This window comes from Balaenoptera ricei, chromosome 10, assembly GCF_028023285.1.
Source record: "Balaenoptera ricei isolate mBalRic1 chromosome 10, mBalRic1.hap2, whole genome shotgun sequence".
Taxonomy (NCBI): domain Eukaryota; kingdom Metazoa; phylum Chordata; class Mammalia; order Artiodactyla; family Balaenopteridae; genus Balaenoptera; species Balaenoptera ricei.
In genome coordinates, this window is record NC_082648.1 from 92,258,164 (window position 1) to 92,283,985 (window position 25,822).

General features: G+C 40.9%; 1 protein-coding gene across 2 annotated transcripts in view; it reads right to left on the bottom strand.

Moving 5' to 3' along the window:
- Positions 1–25,822, bottom strand: part of SYN3 (synapsin III) — a 447,953-nt gene that overhangs the window by 342,165 nt on the left and 79,966 nt on the right. For both annotated transcript variants that reach the window (XR_009505225.1, XM_059934822.1), the window contains exon 4: positions 14,064–14,155. Coding sequence is in view for 1 of the 2 variants with exons in the window: in XM_059934822.1 (XP_059790805.1) it covers positions 14,064–14,155 (92 nt within the window). In the remaining variant the exon portion in view is untranslated. The remainder of the gene's footprint in view (positions 1–14,063; positions 14,156–25,822) is intronic.

Below are 25,822 nucleotides of genomic sequence, written 5' to 3' on the forward strand. Positions count from 1 at the left end.
TGATTTAATTTCGGAAGAATCACTCTGGCTGCTGTGCAGAGAATGGATTGAAATGGGCCATGGTGGACTAACGTGTCTTTGAATTCTTTGCTGCTCCTTTCATTAACAAGTGGGATCTCCTTAAATCTAGTTTTCCCCTGTGCCTGTCTCTGACCACTAGCATGTGGCAGAAGTGATGCTGTGAAACTCCTAACTCTGGCCTTTAAGATATTTACACCTTCTATCCCTCTTGTAACTTGTCCTCTTGAAAACCAGCTGCTGTATGAGAAGTCTCACTATCCTGAGACCACACTGCTGGGAGAAAGTGTAACAGCCACGTGGAGAAAGAGAGACCACGTGGAGGGGCACCAAGGTACCAGAGACATAGACGTGAAGGTGACAGGACCTTCCAGCCCAGCCAAGCCACAAGGCATGCAGCAGAAGAACTGCCTGTCCCAGCCCTCCAGATTCCTGACCTACAGACTGCAAACAAATAAAATGATTGAGATTTTAAGCCATGAGGTTTGGGGGTGGTTTGTTACACAGCAATTGATAATTGAGGCAGAGGCAAGGAGGCCAGTGAGAAGGGTACTGCAGAAATCCAGGTGAAGGAGAAAGGTGATTTTGGTCTACGGTAGGAATGGGGGTGGAGAATCAAAAAAATGCTGATTTGAGAAAAAGTTTTACACACACACATCATCATCATCATCATCATCATCATCATCATCATCATCATCATCGGGAGAAACTCAGGGGTCTGGAGTCCCTGTATCACCTAGGGAGGATGGCACTGGTTCCATCTCTGAGGCTACCTCATTCAATGAAGGGTTGATTGTCCAAGGGTTGACTTCCTTTTCAGAAACTTCACTGCCATCAGGACAAACACTACAGAAGGTAAAGGGATATATTCCAGAATGCCTGAAAATAGGCTTAACAGCACAGAAATACTCTTTATTAGCAAAATGAAGACATCCCAGAGAAAACTGTTCATCTTAATATAACATCTAACATTTATACACTACTTCATAATTTATCAAGTATGCTCATACCTATTACCTCTTTTGATTCTATCCACTGTCCTATGAAGTTAGAATTGTCATCCTCATGTACAAATGAGGAAACACACTCAGAAAGGAAACACTTACTGTTCTAAAGCCCCGTAGTCAGTAACTAGTAGAGCTAGACTTTGAACCTGTAACTTCTTTAAGCAAGTTCAATTTTTTTTTGTATATGACTGTTGCTAATATTTCCACACTTACTTTAAAACTACACAGAATAAAATCAAATAATGTATCATTCCATTCTGTGTTTTCGTTGTCTGCCTGCGGCTCTTCTTCATAGGCTAGTTGTGCAATGGATTTTAAAGCAAAGTCCTTGGACTCCTGGTCCTGAAACCTTGTAGGTAGAGTTTGACAACATGCAGATTCCTGGGCCCCACCCAGGAACCAGACTTTCTGGTAATGGGGCCTAAGTACCTGTATTTTAATAAATAGGCCTGGGGGGAGGGGAGGTGTCTTAAATTATTCGCCTTCATGGGAAAGGTTGAAAGTCACTGAACCGGTGGATCAATCAGCCCTTCGGAAGCAGATGGACATGCTTAAATGAAGAGACAGAGTCTGAAAACACTGAGCAAACTGTAAACGGATCACTCCTCCATGTTGCCTGGGGTGAGGAAGGGGCCCTAGACAGTCTCTTCCTTCCCCTCCCCCTGTCCACCAGAATCACTCAGGGGCCAGGAAAGGAAGAGTGTGCAGAAGGAGTCGTGGGGTGGGAGGGCGAGGAAGGGGCAGGCTGAACATTTCAAGAGCAGCCACTATGTTTCAGGCATTAGCAGACTTCCTCTTTCGGCCCTCAAAGTAGGCAAGGCTTCCATTTTACAATTGAAGAACATGGGAATCCGGGAATGAGGTTACTTGTGCAGTCACACAAATAGTAAGTGGGGAGTCAAGATTCGAACCCAGGATCACCTAGCACTAATGCTAGTGTTGTTTCTAGCATCAAGCTGTGCCAACCAGGTAGAAGGGAAGTGTGACATGAAGTCATGGGAGTGTGAACCCCACTCCCCTACTCATTCTCTGTATGACCTTGGAACAGGCATTACCCTTCTCAGAAGATGTTCCTTCACTTCTTTCAAAAAGGGGATCAAATTACCTGCCACTGAGAAGTCCCCAGGTACCCGGTAACCTGTTAGTAAAAGGTGATGGCTTCTGAATGAGAAACAGGATGCCAAAATCAAAAGGGTGAAGTAACCATCAGGCAATTTCTCCCACAGTGGATCGTGCCAGGTTGGGAGCAGGTGCCCCGGGATGGCAGAGTGGGACCCAGTGCGGGAGCCATTCCTGGGAGTGGCTGCAGCATGTGGGAAGGAAGGTGCGTGTGGGGCGGGCAGGGGCTCTCCGGTGGCCTCTGAGGTCTCTCCCGTCCCCAATTTCTATGATCCTGGGAAGCAGGAGCCACACTGTTTTTCTCTGTCAGTGCTCTGCTCCCACTCCTGGGGGAGCTGGCAGACCTGCCGCTGGCTTGTTGGCTGGAGACGCATGGGTAGCGGAGCCTGGCATTTCTTTACAGGCTCTCACTGTCTCTTTCTTGTGCTGCTTTCTTCCCGTTCCCACGCCCTACCTCTGCAAGTCCCCAGGGATTCTGCTTTCTCCTGCAGTGCTGAGGGCAAAGGCCCTGGGCAAAGAGATAGATCGGGCCTTCCCCCACCAAGGCTGCTCTGCTGGGACCCTCAATGCCTCATTGTCCCTGGCCTCCCAGACCCCGTCCCCTCCCGGGGAGAGAAGGCGGTGGGCGGTGTGCTGGTCAGCAAGTCCACGCCTGGTGCAAGCTGGCTGGGGTCCTCTCAGTTGTGAGCTTTTTACTTTGCAAAGTTGTGGGATTCTTATTCATTTGAAGAGTCGGCCAGTCCTGAATGCCTTCAGCAAAGATTTCGGCACTGAGCCAGGCGCTGGGGGTACAACTTGGAAAAACAGTCCTTAACCCGATCCTCAAGGAAGGTCCAGTCCAGTGGGAGACATGAGAAGTAAATAATGATTACTGCTCTCCTGAATCCATCACAATGCAGGGAGAGCAGTAAGAACAAGAACACAGAGCCACTGGTTAAGGGTTGGTTCATTCCTTCATTCATTGAACAAATAATTATTGAGAAACTGATACATGACAGGCACTGTTCTAGGGGCTGGGAATATGGGGGAGCAAAACAAAGTCCCTGCCTCTTCTAGAAAATAATATAATAAAATAAATGATATAAATGGCACATCTTATCTATATCTGTAACATAATAATTACATTATATAATCAAAATATAATATAATATACATTGATTATAATGTTAATATTGTTATATTAATGTATTATCTAATCTAATTACATAAAGCATATCATCTGTATATATTAGTTTATATTATACATTATAATAATATTACATTAATATATTTTATTAATGTACCTAATCTATCATCTATCAATCAATCAGTCAATCAATGAATCATCTATCATCCACCTATTTACCTATCTATAGTTTCAGGCAGTGACGACTGCTTGAAGGAAAAAAATGTATAGTTGGGGCTCGAGTGTGGGGACAGTATGGTCTGGCAAGGTCTCTCCGAGGAGGTGGCATTTGATCAGAAATTTGAAAGGGTGCGACATGGTAACATCTGCGGAGTGTTTCAGGAGGAAGGAAGAGCGGGTGCAAGGACTGTCCCCAGACACCGCTTACCTACTTCATACGTATCATTCTCAGAAGCAAGGGTTACTTCTTCCCACTTTACAAATGGGGAAACCAAGAGCTAGGAAGGTGGAAGGACTAATCCAGGGCCTCCCAGCTTGCAGAAGGGAAAGCTGAGACCCACCCCAGGTGGTCTGCTCTGCCCCTGTAGGTGGGCTTTCAGCCATGAAGCCACGCCACCTACCTGGCAAGTCCTAGATGCTTTTTGGCACAGAGGAGGGGGTGCCAAATTCAACTTTAGGGAAGAAGGTAGAGAAGGGGACATGAGTGCACCAGGCCAAGGGAGGTCTCTGCCTTCCTTCTTTGCCTCTTCTGGCCCCAAAGCTGCCCCTTACCTGTGTGCACATCCACTCAAAGTCAAGAGAGAGAGAGGGAAGCTCCTCTTCCAAGTCCACAGTGCCCACTCTGCTCATATTATTTAGGTTTCTACTCAAGTCACCTCCTCAGAGAAGCCTTCCCTGATCACCCCACCTCGAATACCAGTCACTGTCTATCTCACCTTTTGCTTCAACCTTTTCTCACGACCTGCCATTAGACTGCATATTTGTTTTCTTATTTGTTGTCAGTTTCTGTAGCTTAAATGTCAGCTCCACAAAGGCTATTGTCTATTTTGTTCACTACTGTATCCTCTATGTCTGGTACATCTTTAATGAATGAAAGAAAGGAAAGTAGGAAAGGCTCAGTGTGTGTGTAACCACTTAGGAGAATTAAAGGAAGCACTTTTCCAAACAGACACAGGCACCACGAAGGGACAGTAGAATCTGAGCTCTTTGTGATTTGCTGGTGGGTGCCTGGCACTCTGAATTTGCTCAATAAATATTTGTTGAATGAATGAATATCTGGAATTTGAAATTCCAAGTTCAGGAAGCTCAGAAGACTTTGAGCAATTATGTGTGAAATAAACATGATTTTATAATATTCTTTGATGGGATGTTTGAGAGTTCTCAGGATAGAGGTTCAGGATTGAGAGCTGATCCTGACACAAAAGCTAACATGCTAGGAGGATTTGGACAAGTCATCTTCCTCCTTGTCACCTGGGGCACAATTTGCCCACCTGTAAAATGAGGACACACAGAAAACTCTAAGGGACTCTTCTAACTCTGGACATCTAAGATTTTGTAAAATAACTCCTCCTCTGGGACAGGCCCACACATCTCCATCTTGCCCCGAATATCCCCCCTGGAAACAGTAATCCTGGGGTGGGTACCAGGGGTAGTTTTTGAGAGTCTTCAATGCCTTTCCTCAAGGTCTTGTGTTACTTAAGCTTTCTGGCTCCTTCTCTTCAAGCCTCTCTGAGGTCTGACCTTCTAATGAGCGGAGACACATTATCAGCCACTGTGGTTTGAATGGGTGCCTATAATTTAGTGTTGCCTAATGCTGGACACTGAGAGCAGGGCTTGTGTAATTAGGCTGGGACCTCATTAACATCTGCCTCCGTGGGTGTTTTTCATTCTTGGTTTCTCCTGTCTTGTATTTTGAATCCCATCTGGCTGTATGGACACGGCTGCCCTTTTTTATTGCTCCATTGTGAAGCCAGGCTTGAATTTGGGCCCAGAATGGCAACAGCCATCCACAATGCATGAATCTTAACATGTCCTGGAATGGCCCCTGCTCTGCTCTCTAAATAGAATTACACAACTTTACTGAGAACCTGGACTGTCTGAGTTGCTCTTGAGCACCTCGAGTTGGCTGGCAGTCCACCCTTAGTTTGGATGTTTGACAGAAACCAGAGTAAGGGGTGCTATCAGTTTAATTACTACAATTACCCATGATTTAACCAACTCGTGTGTAATACTTTGCCATATACAAAGCACTAGTAGAATCTGGCCTTGAGCAGAGATGTGGACTGTTTTGTTTACCGGTGATTCCTACGAGAGTTATTCTCTTCTGGGGCCCTCCTGCCCCCACCCCATTCTTCTCTGCCCTGCTCTGAGCCCCAGGAGGCTGAACTCTGTGGACAGTACCTATCGGGCTCTCTTGCTCACTGGGCCAAAGTGAGGTCCCAGCAGGAGACTGGAGGGCAGGGGGAGAGGAGGGTGGTGGGTACTTCTTCCTAGTGCCCACCCTGCTTCAGTGCAGGACTTTGGAGGTAGCTAAGTTCCTCTACAACTATTGCTTCAACTGCATGGCTCTCCTGCCCAAGTCTAGGTGAAACCTTCTGGATTGAGTCTATTAATTCTACTTCCTCTCCTTGTCCCTTCACCCCTAATGATGATAATGGCTTCTTGCTGTTGTTATTGGATGCCTCATGCTCCCTGAGCCCCACACACCCCTCCGTAAGTGATTCCTTTTTTAAAATTTCTTTATTTCTTTATTTAAACCATTTGGGGATGAATTCTGTTTTCTACCTAGCCCCTGTCTGATACAATTCTTAATATCTGGAATGGAACCTGGAACACAGTAGGCCCTTAATAAACATCTGTGGAATGAATAAACAAACTTTTCACATATGTCTCATTTAATCCTTACAAAAACTATGTAAAATAATACAATTACCTTTTACAGATGAAGAAGCTGAGGTTCAGAGAGAGGTAGAATCTCAGGTCTGAGCAACAGATTTCTAAGGGAGAGCAACACACACATCCTGTACCCCACATGAGCCTGAGCCACACTCAGCACCTGGGAAAAATCTCTACTTCCTGCTGCTTCCAGCACAGAACCAGAGTCCACTCATGCTGGCCTGGGGTGGGCTCAACAGGACCAGATGCCATGCAGTGGACAAGGGTAATGTGAGTAAGAGAATAACAAAATTTCTATCCTTCTTTGTCTCTTATTACAGTTTTTTACTTAAAGTCTATTTTGTCTGAAATAAGTATGGCTACCCCTGCTCTGTTTGGTTTCTATTTGCATGGAATATCTTTTTCCAGCCCTTCACTTTCAGCCTATGAGTGTATTTAAGGCTAAAGTGAATCTCTTTTAAGCAGCATATTGTTGGGTCTTTTTTTCTTTCAATTCATTCAGCCACTCTATGTCTTTTAATTGAAAATTTTAATCTATTTACATTTAAAATAGTTATTTAAAGTACTATTGCCATTTTGTTAACTGTTTTCTGGCTGGTTTGTAGTTCCTTTGTCCCTTCTTCCTCTCTTGCTGGGTTCCTTCATGATTTGATGCTTTTCTGTAGGGGTTTGCTTTGAATCCTTTCTTCTGTTTTGTGTATCTCCTATAGGTTTTTGCTTTATGGGTACCATGAGGCTTACATAAAAAATTTTATAGTACAGTCTATTTTAAGCTGATAACAACTTACCTTTAATCACATACAAAAACTACTTTTACTTGCCCCTCCCTATATTTTATGTTTTTGATGCCACAATTTACATCTTTTTATATTGTATATTCATTAATCATTGTAGCTATTGTTATTTTTAATACTTCTGGTCTTTTAACCTTTTTACTAAAGTTAAAAGTGATTTACACACCACCATTACAGTATTGCCAGAGTATTCTTAATCTGACTAAATAATTACCTTTATCAGTTTTATACTTTCATATGTTTTCATTTTACTAATGAGTGCCCTCTTATTTCACTAAGTTCTCACTGTCTAAATTCAGATTCTTGGATCCCCTCAGTATTTGTCTACTGTCTAATTGTATTTTTTCATACTACTCATAATGAGGAACTTACTGCCTCTTTAAGCAGCTCTAACTATGAAACAATCTCCCCCTTGTTAAAAAGGCAGTCCAGTAAGTGGTGACACAAAGGCTCTGGAGCCAACTACCTAGGCTTGAATCCTAGTTTTGACCCTTACTGGCTGGAGACCTTGATTCCATTACCCAACTTATTGGTGCTTCAATCTTCTCATCTAGAAATGTGGATGATAATAGTACACATTTTATAGGGTTGTTGAAAGGATGAAATGAGTCAATACATGTTAAGTGCTTGGGACAGTGCCTAGCACGTAGGAAATGCTATAAAGTGTTTGTTAAATAAATCAAAATTCATGAATTCTGTGTGTGCAATTCAAGCTGGCTTCATCAAAAAGGATTTTTTTGGCTCCAGCTTGGAGATGAGTCTGGATCCAGGGCCTTGAATAATATCAGCAGGTCATTGACTCTCTTTCTCATCTTGGCTGTGTTTTCCTTTGCCTTGGATTCATTCTCATTAGATCCTTCCCTCTAAGAGAAAGAGCCATGGCCACCAGCAGCTCCAGGAGTTCATCCCACCAGCTCAGCAGCCCCGGCAGAACACATGTGTCTCTCACCCAAGAGTTCCAGCAAAAGCCTCACATGAATTCTCATTGGCCTGGCTTGGGTCCCAGGCTTTTTTTTTTCCCCCAGTGTGACATTCTGATTCTAGGGCTGGTTATTGCTGTCAGCTCTAGACACCACACAGACTGCAAGCTGGGGAAGGGTTGCTCCAGTGGAAAATCTAGTTGCTATTCCCCAAAGCAGGAGGAATAGATGCTGGAGAAAACCAGCAGTGGTCTGCTCTACCACCCATCTTGGTCATCTTCCCTGAAGGTGCTCCCCACGAGCAAGACTTTAGAAGATCTCAGCTTTGCTCTTATTGCATACTTGGAAGTGCTTAAGGGCATTTTCAATGCAACACCTAAGTCTCTTTGAAAGAATACACTGCAAGGCAAGAGCACTGCTCAACATTCCTGCTTTGGGAGACCACAGCTAGGGCTTGGTATGGCACTACATGCCAGAGGAAGATCCTACTGACTCTTCACCTGCAGGATGCAGTGTGAGTCAGGCTGGGGCTACCTGGTTTGTGTGCACATTCTTGCAGGTCTGGCACCTTGTAACATGTGGCTCGCCGAAATAAGCTGCTGGGCTGAGATTGTAAGCACCATCCTGGGCATGGACAAAATAAATCTTAACAGTTCCATGGATCCTAGAACCCAGGGCTTTGGCTATATTGGCACTGTCCTCACAGCCCTGGCTACTCAAGTAGCCTCACAGCCCTGGCTACTGATGCTTATGATCTTCCACCAGAATCATCAACATCATCTGGAAGCCTTTGTGCTCAAATCAAGGTCACAGGACTGACAGCATTGGCTTCATCTGGGAACTTGTAGGAAACTCAGAATCTCGGGTCCTACCTGAAGATCTAATGGATGGGAATGCATTTTAACAAGATCTCTAGGGGGTTTGTATGCACTTTAAAATATGAGAAGCACTACTGTATCAGTTTTCTAGGGCTTCCTTAACAAAGTACCACAAACTGCATGGCTTAAAACAACAGAAATTTATTCTTTCACAGTTCTAGAGGCTCAAAGTCTGAAATCCAGGTGTCAGCAGAGTTGGTTTCTTCTGAGGGCTGAGGGAAAATTTGTTCTATGCCTGTCTCCTAGCTTCTGCTGATGGATGGCAATCCTTGGCATTCCTTATCTTGTATCACTCTAATTTCTGCTTCCATCATCACATGGTTTTTCCTTGTGTCTCTGTGTCCAAGCTTCCCTCTTCTTATAAGGATACCAATCACATTGGATTAAGGGCCCACCTTACTCCAGTATGGCCTTAACTTATTACATTTGCCATGATCCTACTTCCAAAGAAGATCACATTCTGGGGTACTAGTCTTAGGACTTTAACACATCTTTTCTGGGGAGACACAATTCAAACCATTACAACTATCTTCCAAGCCTGCCATTCTTAAGTGCTGGGAGACTAGCTGATTAAGAATCACCTAGAACAGTTTCGTAAATTTATTTTTGTAAACATTTTAATAAAATTTGGAAGAAGATGGCAGGTCTAGAATGAGGCTTGAGATATCCATTTCTGCAACGTGATCTTCTTCAGGCAGCACACCCCCAGGATACTCAGCTTTACAGATGGCCCAGCCCCAGTTCAGGGCCAATGTGCAAGCAATCTGGGGAGATTCTCCATCAGGCTGCCCACTGGAATCACCTGGGGAGTTTTAAAGCTACCAATACCTAAGTTCTGCCCTCAGAGAGTCTAGTGTAATTGGTTTTTCCTATTGCCTGGATATCAGGATTTTAAAACATTTCCCTGGTGATTCTAATCTGCAGCCAAATTTGGGGATTAATGGAATAGATGCTCTCATTTCTACATATTACAAAGAAGATGATCCAGTCCCTTTCCCAGACAGGGAAACAAGACATAAGACAAATAATCACAAATATGAACATACACAGATTCCTAAATGTTGAATTTTATGTTTTTTACAGTTTTTATGTGCATAATGAGGCTGCTGTGAGAAGTAAATAAATGTATATATGTAGCACCATTCTCAAAATCTCCCATGATGGCAGACTTGTTCATCTCTCCTTGTAGTTTTGCCAATTTTTGAAGTAAATTTTGAGGCACTTTTTTTGAGCCCTATAAATTTAAAATTATTATCTCTTCTTGGTCAATGACTCCTTTATCCTAATGGGTTACTTCCTTTTCCCTGGTAATGCTTTTCACCTGGAAGTCTATTTTTCCCCCTGATATTAATACAACTATATTGGCTAGCTTTCTTTTGCCCAGTTGTTACATGGTGTGTATAAGTACGTATGTATATATATATTTATTTATAACTTATTTAATATTTAACTTATATGTTTATTTAATGTATATATTTATTTCCATCTTTTAACTTTCAAACATTCTATAGCCTTATGCTTTAGATGAATCTCCTGAATGGAATATAGTTGTATTTTAAAGAAATCTACTCTGGGGGAGTTCCCAGTGGCCTAGTGGTTAGGATTCCGGGCTTTCACTGCCATGGGCCAGGTTCAATCCCCGGTCGGGGAACTAAGATCTCACAAGCAACACAGCCAAAAACAACAACAACAACAACAAAACTACTCTGACAATCTTGCTGTAGAGGCTCTATAAATTGAGCATTTAGTTCATTTACATTTAATATAATTACTCATATATACTGGTGATAAAAATATTTAGCCACTTGTAGGGTACTTTGAGAAAGTTGCAGTTCTCACAAGTGACCATGAGATGGCAACTCTAGGGGACTCACAGGCAAACAGCCTTGAAGGGACAAAGGGAACCAGGCATTTGCTCTCTGGGGTTCAACTACTGCTTCCAAGGGTGTATCTCCCCTGCAACGTCTGGGCATCCTCTGACCATGGGAGAAACAAGGATATGGGATGGGGGACAGGAGTGTGGTGAACTGGGGGACAAAAGAGTAGTCCAATGGCCATGCCTAACCATGGGGTAAGTAAGGGTGGCTGAAGGCATTCAGTGGGCTCAGGTCAGAGGCTATTTATCAATTTGTATAGAAAAATTTCAATATTTTAATAACCAGTATTGGTGTACACACTATTCAGAATACCAGCCTGTTGATATATATGGATCTAAACGTATCATTCTGTGTTATTTATAACACCTGTTCAACATCGGTTTTTCTCTCCTTTCTTGTTTTCTTTTATTATTTCTATTTTTCTCTCTCACTGTTTTTTATTTATTTATTTTTAAATTTTTATTTATTTATTTATTTATTTATTTATGGCTGCGCTGGGTCTCCGTTGCTGCGTGTGGGCTTTTTCTAGTTGCAGTAAGCGGGGGCTACTCTTTGTCACGGTGCGCGGGTTTCTCATTGCGGTGGCTTCTCTTCTTGCGGAGCACGGGCTCTAGGCGCAGGGGCTTCAGTAGTTGTGGCATGTGGGCTCTAGAGCACAGGCTCAGTAGTTGCGGTGCCCGGGCTTAGTTGCTCCACGGCACATGGGATCTTCCCGGACCAGGGCTCGAACCTGTATCCTCTGCATTAGCAGCTGGATTCCTAACCACTGCGCCACCAGGGAAGCCCCTCTCGTCGTTTTTAAGTACTACATTCTGTTTCTATTTTTTTAGTAATTATCATAGAGATTACCTTTACTTATTCTTTAATTCTTTAATTTTCATCTTTAATTTTTCAAAGCCTATTATTAATCAATACTTAACTTTCCACCCTGACAATACAAGGCCCTCAGAACACCTTAATTCTATTTAGCCCCAGCCTCTACTCACTTACTGTGGTTTATTTGAATCCGTCATATATTTTAAAAATCCATAAGATGTCATTATATTAATTGTTTTTTGAAGACAATGTTTATTAGCATTTCCACTTTCTTTGCTCTTCATGTATTCTTGCTGCTCTATGTTATTCTGAGATCATTTCCTTTTTGCCTAAAGTACATACTTTACAATTTCCCTTAGTGAGGTCTTATCTTTATAAATGTTTTTATTTTGCCTTCTTTCATAAAATACATTTCCCTGAGGATGACAATTATTTTCTTTCAGCACACTGAAGATATCTTCCCACCCCTGCTGCCTGAGAGCCAACTGTCAGTCTGTTACTCCAATCAAGTAATCTGCCTTTTTCCCTTGGCTACTTCTTATTTTTCTTTATCTTTCTGCACTTAAACTATTGTGTTTTGGTAGAATTCTTTTTAGTAATCCTGCTTTAAATTTGTTGAGCTTCTGATGTTGGTAGTTTGGTTATCTTCCTGAAAGATTCTCAGCTATCATTTCTTATTTTACTGCCTCTGCTCCATTCTCTTTTCCCTCCCTTTATGAAACTCTGGCTAAATGAATGTTAGACCTTCTCAGGAGATCTAACCATCTCTTCTGCATTTCCAGTCTTTTTTCTCTTTGTGCTTCATTTGGGATAATTTCTTTGGCTCTACCTTTCATTTCATTAACACCTTTTCAATGGTGTCTAATATGCCATTAAACACAACACTTTCAATAATTTTGGTTATTGTAGTTTTCATTTCTAGGAGTTCTGTTTGGTTTTAATAAAACTGGTTGTGCCATTTTTTATAGTTTCCTATTCCTTGCAGATATCTTCCAACCTGATTTTTTTCAACTTAATATGTATGATTTTTTTCTTTTAAGAATGTGTGTTTTTGAGGGTATCTTTCTGCTATCTATATTTCCTGTTTCTTCTCATTCATAATGTCTATGCCTGGTTATTTTTGACTATGTGCTAGCTATTATACAAAAAATTATCTGAATAATTATTCGAAGCCTAGGATGAAAGTGCCTTCCACTACACAGGATTTGCTTTTACTTCTGGCATGTCTGGGATTACCATATACTAAATTTAATGCTTGAGGTTCCCTGGAAGGCCAATCAAAGTGCAATTCAAGCTGCAGTGACTTGTGAGGGCTCATCTACCTACAGTTCACATTCACCTTGAGATGTAGTCCTTTGAGGTCTCAGCTTATTTTGGGTAGGGTCTACCATTATACCTTGAGAAAACCTGTGTATTTCTTTCTTTCTCCCTTGCCCCTGCTAGGCTATCAAAACCAATTTTCAAATTTGCTAGACATAGCAATACTCTCAGGAAAAATGAAGCTTTTGTACTCATTTATCTCTCTGGATTTCCATTTCCCTATCATTCTCTTCCTGGTAAGTCCTTACTGTCATGTCAACTCTTTGATGGCTTTGAAGATTATCGTTATTTAAAACCAGTTTTTAAGTTGTTTTCAGATAACCTACAGTTGGTCTACCATTATTGGAAATAGGAAGCCATGTAATGTTTTCATTGGCGAATGGCAGGTACTCAGTAAATGATGGCTGATTTAGTAAAATTATCATAATTTCCCAAACATACTCCTTTTTTATGCTTGTTGGTTTGTACAAAGACTGTTTCCTATTCTTAAAACACATAGAATGCCCATATTCTACCATCTGACAAGGCTCAGAACAAATGCCACCTTTTCCTCAAATTTCTTCCTGTTGTCTCTACTTCCCCAAATCTGAATTCTATTTCTTCCCCACCTAAACCCTCATAGGACCTAGTCTGTACCATTCTTTGGGTACTTAACTAGATAGAAATATTTTAATATACTATTTACCTCTCCTGCAGATTTATACTTTTTTGACATTTCTGGTCTTCTGAAGAATTCCCTCACTTCCCCTCCAGTTCAGCTGTTTATATTATAAACAGATTTGGGGGGGGAATATTATATCTAGTACTTTTAGGTGTGATGTCCTGGGAGGGGAGTCTCTGAACATTTATTCTGTTCTACTGCGGGAAGCGGGATGCAGCCTATTCTAATAAACTCTTAACATTTGTACAGCACTTTAGAATTAATAGGGTATTCTCACATACATGCCTTCTACTTCCGTGTTCACTATCATCATGCTGCAGATGAGAATCAGAGGGCAAGAGAGACTAAATAATATTCCCGAATAGAGCCATAAAGTCAGAAATGGAACCCAAGTATTCTTTCTCCAAGCCCAGGGCTCATTCCAGGATACTCAGTTGCTTTCCCATATTGTTTGTGCCACTAGTCATTCCTATGCAATAATACCTAAAACTCTCTGGAAGCAGACATTCCGTACATGAAAGCACGTGTAGTAGAGGAGTTAGGTTGTAGGCAATAGACAAAGGGGTTGGCTAAGGGAGATACCCCATACACACCTCTCAAATGAAGGTTTTCTGTACCTCAGTCCGCCTTACCTCACAACCTTGGTCCCATTTCTCACAACCTGCATGTCCACCATACAGCCCCCAGTAACATAGGCAGCTAGATTCAACTCTGAGAATTCAGCCTGAAAGAGAAAGCAAAACAATAAGGATTCATCAAATACTAGTGATGCCAATAACTTGTAACATTTATTGGGTACTTATATGTGCCAAATACACACTTAAACCTCACCTGAAACATAGGAAATTAGTAATATTTTTTATCTCCCTTTTTGAAAGATGAGGAAGCTGAGGTGCAGAGAGACATAGTGACATGTCCAAAGTTGCATCGCTACTAATTTCTACCTCCTTGAAGGTGGAAGAAGCAACTCTAACTCCAGTGGGGGGGGCGGTGGGGAGAGAGAGATAGGAGGTGGGCATGGAAGAAACTTCATGGTCACCAAGAGAGGGGCAGAGGCAAGAGTATAGGGAGTATTCTTGATGTTTCTGTGCCAGCTACAATCCTGCAGTTGTATTTTATTAGACACTTCTGTATCCTTATAAGTCCATCTTTTTGTTGGCTTATTTGTTTGAGCAAGCTTTAGCAAATCTCTGTTGCTATTCCTGTGGAACATATCCGTCCTACCAGATTATATGCTCCCTGGGAATAGCGATTTGATGTTATAACCGTCTGTTTCCTAGGGTTGCCATAACAAAGTACCACCACTAGGTGGCTTAAACACAGAAAACTCTGTCTTCTCACAGTTGCGGAGGCTAGAAGTCCAAAATCAAGGTGTGGGCAGGGTTGGTTCTTTCTGAGGGCTGTGCAGGAAGGCTCTGTTCCAGGCCTCTCTCCTTGGTTTGCAGATGGCCATCTTCTCCCTATCTCTCATTACAATGTTTTTCCTCTATGTGTGTCTCTGTATCCCTTTTACCAGTCATACTGGATTAGGACCTCACTTTAACTTGATTACCTCTGTAAATGTCCTATCTCCAAATACCTATGTCCAAAAAAGGTCACATTCTGAGGTACTAGGGGTTAGGACTTCAACATAGGAATTTTAGGGAAACACAATTCAACCTGTAACCCCATCCTAGAAAATGCATAGTACTAGACTGACTTACACAGAAGCCAAAAGCTATTTCTTTGAATTCAATGAACAAAAATAACTGCTCACATACATGAAACACTCACTATGTTCCAGGTACTGTCCTAAGCATTTTATACGTACGAATTCATTTAATCCTCATACTTGTCCAGATGAAAAACCGAGGCAGAGAGAGATCAAATAACTTGCACACTGTCACACAGTAGGTAGCAGAGCCAGGATTTAGCCCCAGGAGGTCTGGCTCCAGCCTGTGCTTTTAACTGCTGCACCCCACTGTCCTCACTGTTTAGCTGAATAAGATATCAGGTGGACTACCACTGGGAATTTTAGGGACCTAAAAATAAACCACTTAAAGAGAAAAACAAGTTTACATTGAAGGGAAATATCATTTCATGGTGATTTAACTGTATCCCCTTGGAATCATTTACCAGGAATTATGACCGAAGACCTAGCCATCTCCCCAGATGGCTTTAAAGCAAACCCAGAGTGCTTGTGTTTCTTGCTCTAATTAATAACCTCATTATGCTGTGGCAAGGTGAAAAGCAAAAAGCCCTGTTAATGAGGTCAGGTTGGTTAACAGTCGTAATGACCTAGTTATTAAATCTAATGCCTTAAAAATTCAGTCCCATCATGTTTCAGATACTTCATTTGTGAGATTATGAAGAAGAATTAGCACGAAAAGTTGTTGCTTCTGTGCGTGAAGCAAAAGAAATTAGAAGAAAGTTGCAACACAGAATAGCTGGGCACCAAGTATATGAAAAAAGGGAGTGAATCAGAATCTTGGATGGTAGAATTTCTAACTCATAGATGGCAAAGACCCAGGGGCTGTCTTGCTGCCCAAATGGAAGGGCAAATACCTCGACAGAAGACACCCTCAGGCTTGTACATACCAGTCAGTAGTTCACCTTGTTCAGATCTGGGTGTCTACAATTGTTTCCTGGTCATGGTTTATGAGTAATTACAGAAGGTAGATGCCTGGGTTATAGGGCAGCAAGCCTCTGCTGGGTCAGGCACAGAGAGTCGGGGTAGCAAAGAAAGTGCACCTCTTGCATTTAACTTTCTAAAAACTTCAACAACCACGGGAATGAACACAGAAGTATCCAACCATCTCTCATTCAGGTTAGCATGATGACTCCCCTGGTAGAATCCCAAAGACCAGCCAATTTTGAAGACCCTGAAAGCTCTCGTAGAAACTGTAGTGGGTTGAATTGTATCCCCTAAAAGATATGTCCAAGTCCCAACCCTTGATACCTGTGAATGTGACCCTGTGTGGAAATAGGGTCTTTGCAAATATAATTAAGGCTCTCAAATGAGATGATCATCCTGGATTAGGGTGAGCCCTAAATATAATGAGATGTCCTTACAAAAGAAGAGAAGGGGTGACAGAGGGCCACAGGAAAGAAGGCTGTGTGAAGACAGAGGCAGAGATTGGAGTCACACTGTCAAAAACCAAGGAACAACAGGAGTAACTTAAAGCTGGAAGAGGAAAGGAAGAATCCTCCCTTAGAGCCTTCAGAAGGAGTGCAGATCTGCTGACACCTTGATTCCAGATTTCTGGCCTCCAGAACGCTGAGAGGATAAATTTCTATTGTTTTAAGCCACCAGGTTTGTGGTAATTTGTTACAACAATCCTAGAAAAGTAATACAATAATTTTGGAAATTGGCTCCAACTTTACTATTGCATGCAAAGGCGTCAGGGTTCAAAGAAGGTCAACTGGTTTAGGTAAGGCTCCTTTATCCACTTCACCAAACACATAATTAAATGCATATAAATACACACATGCATTCTCTCTCTCTCTCTCCCCCTCTCTCTCACACACACATACAGTAATACATTGTAAAACACTACTATCAGAGTCACTTAAATTTTCTGCATAAGTTAACCTTTTGACCTCAAAACATTTTGGCCCCAACTATTTTTAATGTAACGTCTCTTTAAATACTACACATTAGGCATTGTGGTATAGATAATTTTCAAAGAAACTACATTTAAATATAACTGTTCAAGATATTAGCTGATGTGTTTGGTCAAGTTACTAACTGCTTTGAATCTCACTTTTGACATCTCTAAAATGGAGGCAATGATATCAGTAGTATCTACCTTTAAATTTTTTGGTAAAGATTCAAGATAGTGTATATGAAGCATCTAGCACAGGGCTGAAACATACACAGGAGGAGGATCTCTGTAAACAGCTATCATTATTATGTTCAAATATTTAATTGTCTTAGTGAGAGTAAACTGAATGCATAAAAAAATGGTATAACCAGAAAAAGAGCAACCCCTTCAAATATTTATAACATAAACAATTTTCAACATATTAAGGCATAAAATATAGAGTAAGGACTTCTGCTTAATGGCCACAATGGAGTAACAGGGATTATATTTACACTCTCATCTTAAACTTAGAAAGCCAGACAAACTATATTAAGTAATAATTTTCAGACATTGAACAACAGGCATTGCAGGACTGTGACCCCTGCAGAAAGGAAACACATGAAATTACCCCTGTGATTGCCCTAGCTGACTGCCTGGAGGCAATTCCCAGGCCTGGGAGAATGCAACCAGTGCCCAGAAGTCTCACTAAGAGTCAGAGGTTAGAATTCAGGGATGCTGAGGCGGCTAGAATTTGCAGTGCAGGGCAAAGGAAAGATACAATTGCCCAGAAAAAGACCTCCAGGCAGATCTGTAAGTCTTTGGCTGAGCACTGATCTGAGCATGCATGAAGGAAACTACTCAGGGCCAATGATAGAACTATCAGAAAACAGTAGACTCAACACTCCAGAACACAGACAGGGCTGCAGATAGTTCATGTTCTCACCAGTCAAAGTGTAAAGACCTTGTAATACGAGTAGAGTTCTCAAAAATTTACTAGTAGGGCTAAATTAGCCCTGGACTGAAGCATGCTGTGGATCTAAGATGACAAATTTGTACTAGTTTACTTGGAGCTTTCCCAACTTTAAAACCAAAAGTCCCACTTTTCAGAAGCCCCTTCAGTCTCAGTCTTTAACTGAAAGTTCCACGTCCTGGGAAACTCCTTTGTCCCAGGCAGACTGGGATGATTAATCACTCTATCTAGATCTGTCCTAAGAAAAGTTTTAAAGGCATGCCCTGAAGGGATCAAACTTATGCCAAGTAATTTAACTGCATCCCAAAACAAAGTACAACACTACTTATAGGAATACAACAAAATCCAACACCCAACATGTTAAATATACATTGTAAAATTTATGAAATTCAATCATAAATTACCAGACATGCAAGGAAGCAGGAAAATATGAACCATATTAAGGAGAAATCAAGAAAAGATCCAGAAACGAGAGATGATGGAAAGAGCAGAAATGGAAGTTAAAACAACTATTATAAATATGCTCCACATTCTCAAGAAGGTAGAGGAAAACTTCAACATGATAAAGAGAGAAATGTAAAACTTAAAAATGGAAAAAACAGAAATTTCATAGATTAAAAGTATAATATCTTAAACATAAAATGTACTGTATGGGATTAATATCAGATTAGACTAAACAGAAGAAAATATGAGTGAGCTTGAAGAGAAAGCAATATACACTTGTACAAAATGAAGCCCAAGCACAAAAATACTGGAGAAAAAAAAAAAAAAGAACCTCAGTGAGCTACAGGACAATATCAAACAGTTTAATATATGTGTAACTGAAGTTCTAGAAGGAAAAAAAGGTAAGATCATAAGGTTTTTAAAGGGTTAGGGTGAGGAAATATTTAAAGAAAAATGGCCAAAATTTTTCCAAATTTGATGAAAACTATAAACCCACAGACCCAAGAAATTCAATGAATCCCAAGCAGAAGAAACATAAAGAAAATCCTACCAAGGCACATAATGATCAGCTTACTAACAAACCAGTGATGAAGAGAAAATCTTCAAAGCAATCAGAGGGGGAAAGTACACTTTATATAAAGAGAAGCAAAGATAAGAAAGACAGCCAATGTCTCGTCAGAAAACATTAAACTAAAAGACAGTGGGGACAGCTTCTTTAAAGTACTGAGAGAAAAAAAAAAATGTCAACCTAGAATTTTATATCCAGCAAAGTACATTTAAAAAAAATCAAGGCATGCTAAAAACTTTTTCAGGCAAATAAAAGTTGAGAGAATTTATTGCAAGTCTAAGAAATGTTAAAGGAAGCTTTTCAGGCAGAAGGAAAATAATACTAGACGGAAATCTGTATTGACACAAAATGAAGAACTCTGCATATGGTAACTAAATGGATAAATATGAAATATTTTTTCTGTTTTAAAATGTCTATAAAAAATAATCAACTTAAAAAATATTTCTGAAATCAAATTTATTCCAGAGGAAATTATACTCATTTGGACCACTTATACTTTCTTGTTTGTATTTCTAACTTCTCTGATGACTTTTTTCTTCAAAGTCTTCTTAATTTGAATTAGGGTCAAGTTGTCACAGTCTGCCATGCCTGTAGGCACCTCACTTTCACTTTACATTCTTCCATAAAAAGTGCATTTGTAAATACTCCAGGACTCAAAAGGAAGTCTGTTCCTTTTGCTTCAGTGTAGTTCTCTGCTTCTGAGGGCACATAATTGACTGCAAAACAATAGTATGTATTATGGGAGTTTATGACACGTGTTGAAGTAGAAAGTGTAACAAGAAGAACACAAAGATGGAAATGGAAATGTACCGTTAAAAGGTTCTTACAGTGTTTGTAAAGTGGTATAATGTTATTTAAAGACAGATCTTGATAAATTAAAGATATTGTGAACCTTAGAAGAATGCCTCAAAAAAAAAAAAGAGGGATAGCTAAATTAAAGTTCACAAATTTTAAGTTTAGAGCTTGATGGATTTTAATTGATTTGTACTTGTATAATCAATATCAAGATGAAGACGGAGAAAATTTCCAGCCTCCCTGGGTGCTCCCTCAACCTCATTATAGCTGATACCAACTCTCGCACCATATGGTGCTACCACCTGAATGTCTTCTATTTCCATAGCTTAGTTTTGCAAGTTCTTGAACTTCATATAAATGAATCTCACAGTATGTACTCTTTGGTATTTGCCTTTTTCACTCATCATTATATCTGTGTGATTCATCCATGATGTTGGGGTTAGATGAAATCATTTTATTTCTGTGTAGTGTTTCATTGTCTGAGTATACAATAATACGTTTACCTGTTCTGCTGATGATGGACACTCGGACTATTTCTAGTCATTGGCTATTAAGAAAAAAGTTGTTTTGCACATTCTTGTACATCTCTTTTGGTGGACACACACACTCATTTCTTTTGGGTATATACCTAGGAGTGAAATTGCTGGGTCATAGGATAGGCATATATTTAGCTTTAGAAAATATCACTGAAGAATTTCCCAAGGTAGTTTCATCAATTTAAACACCTATTAGGATTATGAGAATTATAGTTGTTCCATGTCCTCTTTAACACTTGGTATTGTTAGTGTTTTAAATTTTAGCTATTCTGATGGGTGTTTAGTGGTAGCACATTGTAGTTTTAATTTGCATTTCTCTGATAGTGATATTGAGCACCTTGTCAAGTGCTAATGAGCAATTTAGATAATCTCTTTGATTAAATGCCTGTTCAAATCTTTTGTTCATATTTTTATTTTTTGTTTGCACTTTTCTTATTAGTATGTAAAATATATTCTGGACACATTCTTTGTTAGATACAACCATTTGCAAATATCTTCTTCTAGTCTGTGGCTCATCTTCTAACTTTCATAATTTTTAAAATGAAGAGTTTATATAAATACAGAAGACAATTTTAATAACTTTTAAGTTAGTGTTCTTATTGTATTTAGTTTAAAAATGTTTTGCTTATCCCAAGGTCATGTGAAGCTTTATTGTTTTATATTTCACATTGAGGTCTATAATCCATCTATAATTAATTTTTTGCATAAGATGTAAGGTAGGTTAAGTTTTTCCATACGGTTATTCAAATAACTTGGCACTATTTATTAAAAAGACCAACCTTCCTTAATAGAATTGCACTGATGCCTTTGCCAAACATCAAGTCACTTCGTATGTGGCAGTCTATTTACAAATTCTCTCTTCTATTCTATTGATCTATTTGTTTATCCTTACATCTGTCTCAAGTTGTTTCAGTTACTGTAGCCTGACAGTGTCTTGACATCAGATAGTATAATATTCTGAGAAGGAAGCAACCCAAATAGTACCCAGTGATAACAGGTCCAAAGACAAGGCAGAATGACCACATACCTCTTATCCCCTCAACCTGCTGATCAGATAAAAAGTCTTCCTACTCACCCACTCCAAGATACACGCAGACACTGGGCAACCAGACAACCTCAAAGGCTCTGTTCTGAATAAACTGATTGGATGTTTCCATAGTGATGTAACTGACTAGACAGAATATATTCCAGTACTATTCCCTAATTCAGACTTCAACCCACCATTGCAGCCAGACCTCTCAAAGAGTTCCTCAGGGAAAGCCCCACCTCTCTTAAAGGTTAAAAAAAAAAAAAAAGAAAAATCAAGAGCTCAGTCCCCTCAGCTTCCCTGACAGTGAAAACAATTCTCAACAGCTTGTTAGTGTGATCTGCCAGCTGGGAGGATGATAAACAAAGCAGCCAGCACTTCTGTTACTTTGGGTCTCCACCTATACTGCGGAATGGTGACTGTGGCATTCCACCACTGCCATGCTTACCTACACCTGCAAATTTTTCTTTGCTTTCTAAATGAACTTGTGAGTTTCAGCACAGTCTTAAACATCCTCTATTATTTTAGCTTCTTTCTATTGTACTTTGTTGAAAGCTTGAGCCCACTATCTTATCTGCATTATTTTTTACCTATTTGTTGTTAGTAGGGAGATTTTAAAGTTATATGAAGGCTGCATATAACTATGATTGTCAAGATTCTGTTTTAGGAAAGAAAATAGCCATGTTATATGTTTGCAGGATATTACCTCCAGACACCATTAAAGACAGATAGGTTTTCACAAAATCAGGCATATATATGGTCTTTGTATTTTGCTACTCTTGTTAAAACCAGGTGTGGGAGGTTTTCAACATTGATCTCAATGATACCTGAAAGTGCTGGACTATCTGAGTTTTCCTGTTTATGACTTTTAGTAAACATATACATGGAGGAAGGAAAGAATGGTGGAAAAGAAATTGGTCTTGAAGTCTGGGGTCCAGGGAGCTAAATTTTGGATTTAACACTGACCCGTGTATGATCTTAGGCAAACCCCTCATTCTCTCTCCACTTTAATTCTCTTCATCTTCAAAATGAAAGTTATAATCAACTGAGTCAATTACATCTATGGTCCCTTTCATTTTCATCTCTCTTTCTTTCTTAACCAGTGTCTCCTAATGATCACAGAAGGAAAATACTATTATCACAGCATATGAAAAAGAAATGCCAAGCAATCATATTTTTTTTTTTTTTTGTAATTCACTTTCTTTTATTTATTTATTTATTTATGACTGTGTTGAGTCTTCGTTTCTGTGTGAGGGCTTTCTCTAGTTGCGGCAAGTGGGGACCACTCTTCATCGCGGTGCGCGGGCCTCTCACCATCGCGGCCTCTCTTGTTGCGGAGCACAGGCTCCAGACGCGCAGGCTCAGTAATTGTGGCTCACGGGCCCAGTTGCTCCGTGGCATGTGGGATCTTCCCAGACCAGGGCTCGAACCCGTGTCCCCTGCATTGGCAGGCAGATTCTCAACCACTGCGCCACCAGGGAAGCCCCAAGCAATCATATTTTTATTAGAAAGTTGTTCATCACTTTATAGCCAGCTCCTGGTACACAGGAGGTATTGAAAACATACTTGTAGAATAAAGTGTTTTTATATTTTATAGGTGGGCACCTACACATGCTAAATAACTCTCCTTCTGAAACTCTGTCCATTGCCAGATCCACTAGACCATAGCAATGGGGAGGGTGTTTCCAGGCAGAGAGGAGGAAAAAGGCCCAATCTAAGTTCCCATGAACAAAAGCGCAGGGTTCTCGGGTCAATGGAGTAGTGAGATGTCTTCTGTAGCTGGGGCATGGAGTATATGGAGGAATACAATAGGACAAAGCTAGAAAGGTGGGTGGGAGACCAGTTCTGAGGATTTTGAATTCCCTGTGAAGGAATGTGAATGTCACTCTATAGGGTATTAGTAGTCTATTGCTGCCATAACAAATTACCACAAATGTAACAATTTTAGACAACACAAATGTATTATCTCACTGCTGTATACATCAGAAGTCCATGTTAGTTCAGCTGATTTCTGTTCCAGGTTTCACAAAGCCAAAAATCAAGGTATCAGCCATCTGGGCTCTTACTGGGAAGCTTTGGGAAGAAGCTGCTTCCAAGCCTATCAGGTTGCTTGCAGAATTGAGCTCTTTGCAGTTGTAGGACTGAGGTCCTACTTCCTTGCTGATGTCAGCTGGGAGCCTCTCCCAGCTCCTTAAGGCTGTCTGCACTCCTTGTCGCATTGCACTCCCCATCTTCAAATTAGTCATGGCATGTCAAGTCCTTCTCATTCTCCAAAATTTTCTGACTTCCCTTCTGCCACATCTCCCTCTCTAGCCAGAGAAAGTTCTCCGTTTTTAAGGGCTTCTGTGGTTAGACTGGCCCACTTGGATAATCACAGATACTCTTCCTATCTTAAGTCCTTAATTGTAATCACATCTTCAACTCCCTTTGGAGTATCATTTTCACAGGTTCCAGGGATTAGGGTGTAGTTATCTTTGGGAGACCATTGGGAAACACTAAGGGATGCAGAGTAGGGGAGTGGTAGATATTTAACCACAAATATTTACATGGTACTTTCTAAGTTCCAGGCTCTATTATCAGTGCTAGATATGGTTGGAATCATATCCATTAACAAAATCTCTTCTACAGCACCGTAGATCAGAAGGAAATATAAGCACCTGTTTATAATTAAACACATGTCCAGTTCCAAGAAAAGACGTGCACACACACCTACGAGTGCGTGCGCGCACACACACACACACACAGACAAACAAGATGGAACGCATTCAGTTTCCTGTAAGGTCTTTCGCTGATTCTCTCTGGAACTGGCACCTGGCAAGTATGTGATGCCAAGCAGATAATATTACTGAAAGCAAGGGGTATTCATGTTTAGTTACCAATAATTGCATTTGTGATGATAATGATGTTGTTGACAGAGTAGAAAATGGTGATTGCAATGATCATTATTATAATAAGTTGAAGGATGCTATTTCGCCCACAGATCAATGGGAAAGAAACTGAAATTGGGACTTGGAATTGGATGAGTGACTGGAATGTACACAAGAAACCAAAAATGTGTGGGAATGTGGAGGTAGCAGCTATCAGCCTTGACCATGAAGCCTGACTGAAGGAGGGAGGATTTTGACAAAAGAGCTGTTGTCCAGAGTTCCTGAGAAAGACAAGATGCTGGCAGACAGATTGTTCTGGAATTCAAGGGTGGCTGATAAGATACTGGAAATTCCTGTTAGTTAGTGAAGACCTATCTGGTCCAGACTGTACCCTAAAGCCCTTAGAGTGTGCCCCTTTCCATGGCCTTAGACACCCTCTGTAACTTGCAGGAGAGGAAAGAGACAAGAGAGATACACAGATACTGAGCTGATAGCAGAAGGTGGGCAGCCTCCAGTACCTGTCCTAATGCTAGGACAACTTCTCACCCTCTGACCTATTCGCTAACCTTTCTCACTACACCTCATAAAGAGGAACTGTTAACCTAGTGCTCAGGACATCACAATGCTGCATTAAACAGTGGACAGGGTCATTGCTGGGTTGAAAAGCCAGGCAATTGTGTGTGATTCCGGCTTCCACATTCTGTTTCTCTGTAGCTGAGTGCCTGCTGATCTGAGTGGTCATCATGTTAACGTCCTCTCTCCTGCTTTGCAGCTCCTCAGAGAGGCCAACCTCAGCATCCATCTCTCTTTCAGCCACTCTCTCTCCCATGAGTTGGCAGCAGTGAACTCTGATTCCAAAGAGGCCCAGCTGGCCTGCTCTTTCTTTTTATAATTGTGTTTGTTGTACCTCGGAACTAACTAGTAATACATATTTAGTAAGTGACGTCCATAAATGGGATTTTGGCTTTAAAGACAGGCAAGAGGCTGCACTGCTTTGGTCTGGAGGTGATTCAGGCCAGCTTCAGCAAGTGCCCCTGCACGGGCGGGTGGGCCTAGGCCAGCTAACACTTAGTGGTATTTCAACTCTTATTTGCTCTTCCTCCTTGTGTTTTTGTCTGCCTTAGGAACCTGGAAAAGGGCTGGTGGTGGTGATTGTCAAGGTAGGATTAGGGCATTCTCAAGTCCTCTAGCAAGTTTCATCAAAATTCCACCCTAATCCCTAACAGATTGTTATGTTTACTCTTGGGAAGGAAACTGTGCTATTAACAAATTCCTTTTTAAAAAATCAGCATTCTGCAAGTACTGTAATCTTCTTCACTTAAGTTCCTTCAGAGTCTCATAGAGTCTAAGAGAATCGTTAAAAGCATAAACACCAGCAATAATAATAAAACAGTACTAAATACAGAAAACCTAAGCTTTACACAGGTCGTGAGATCCTACATGACACTGCCTCCCACCATCCCCTGTCCTCCCCAGTTCGAACTCACTCTGTCATTTCCACGCTGGCCTCCTTTCCATTGTCAAACACACTGAGCAACTCCAGCCTCCAATCCCCCAGCCTCTAAGTCTTGCTTCCCAGAGCTGGCATCACACCTCTGCTCCCTGGCGCCCCCAGTGACAC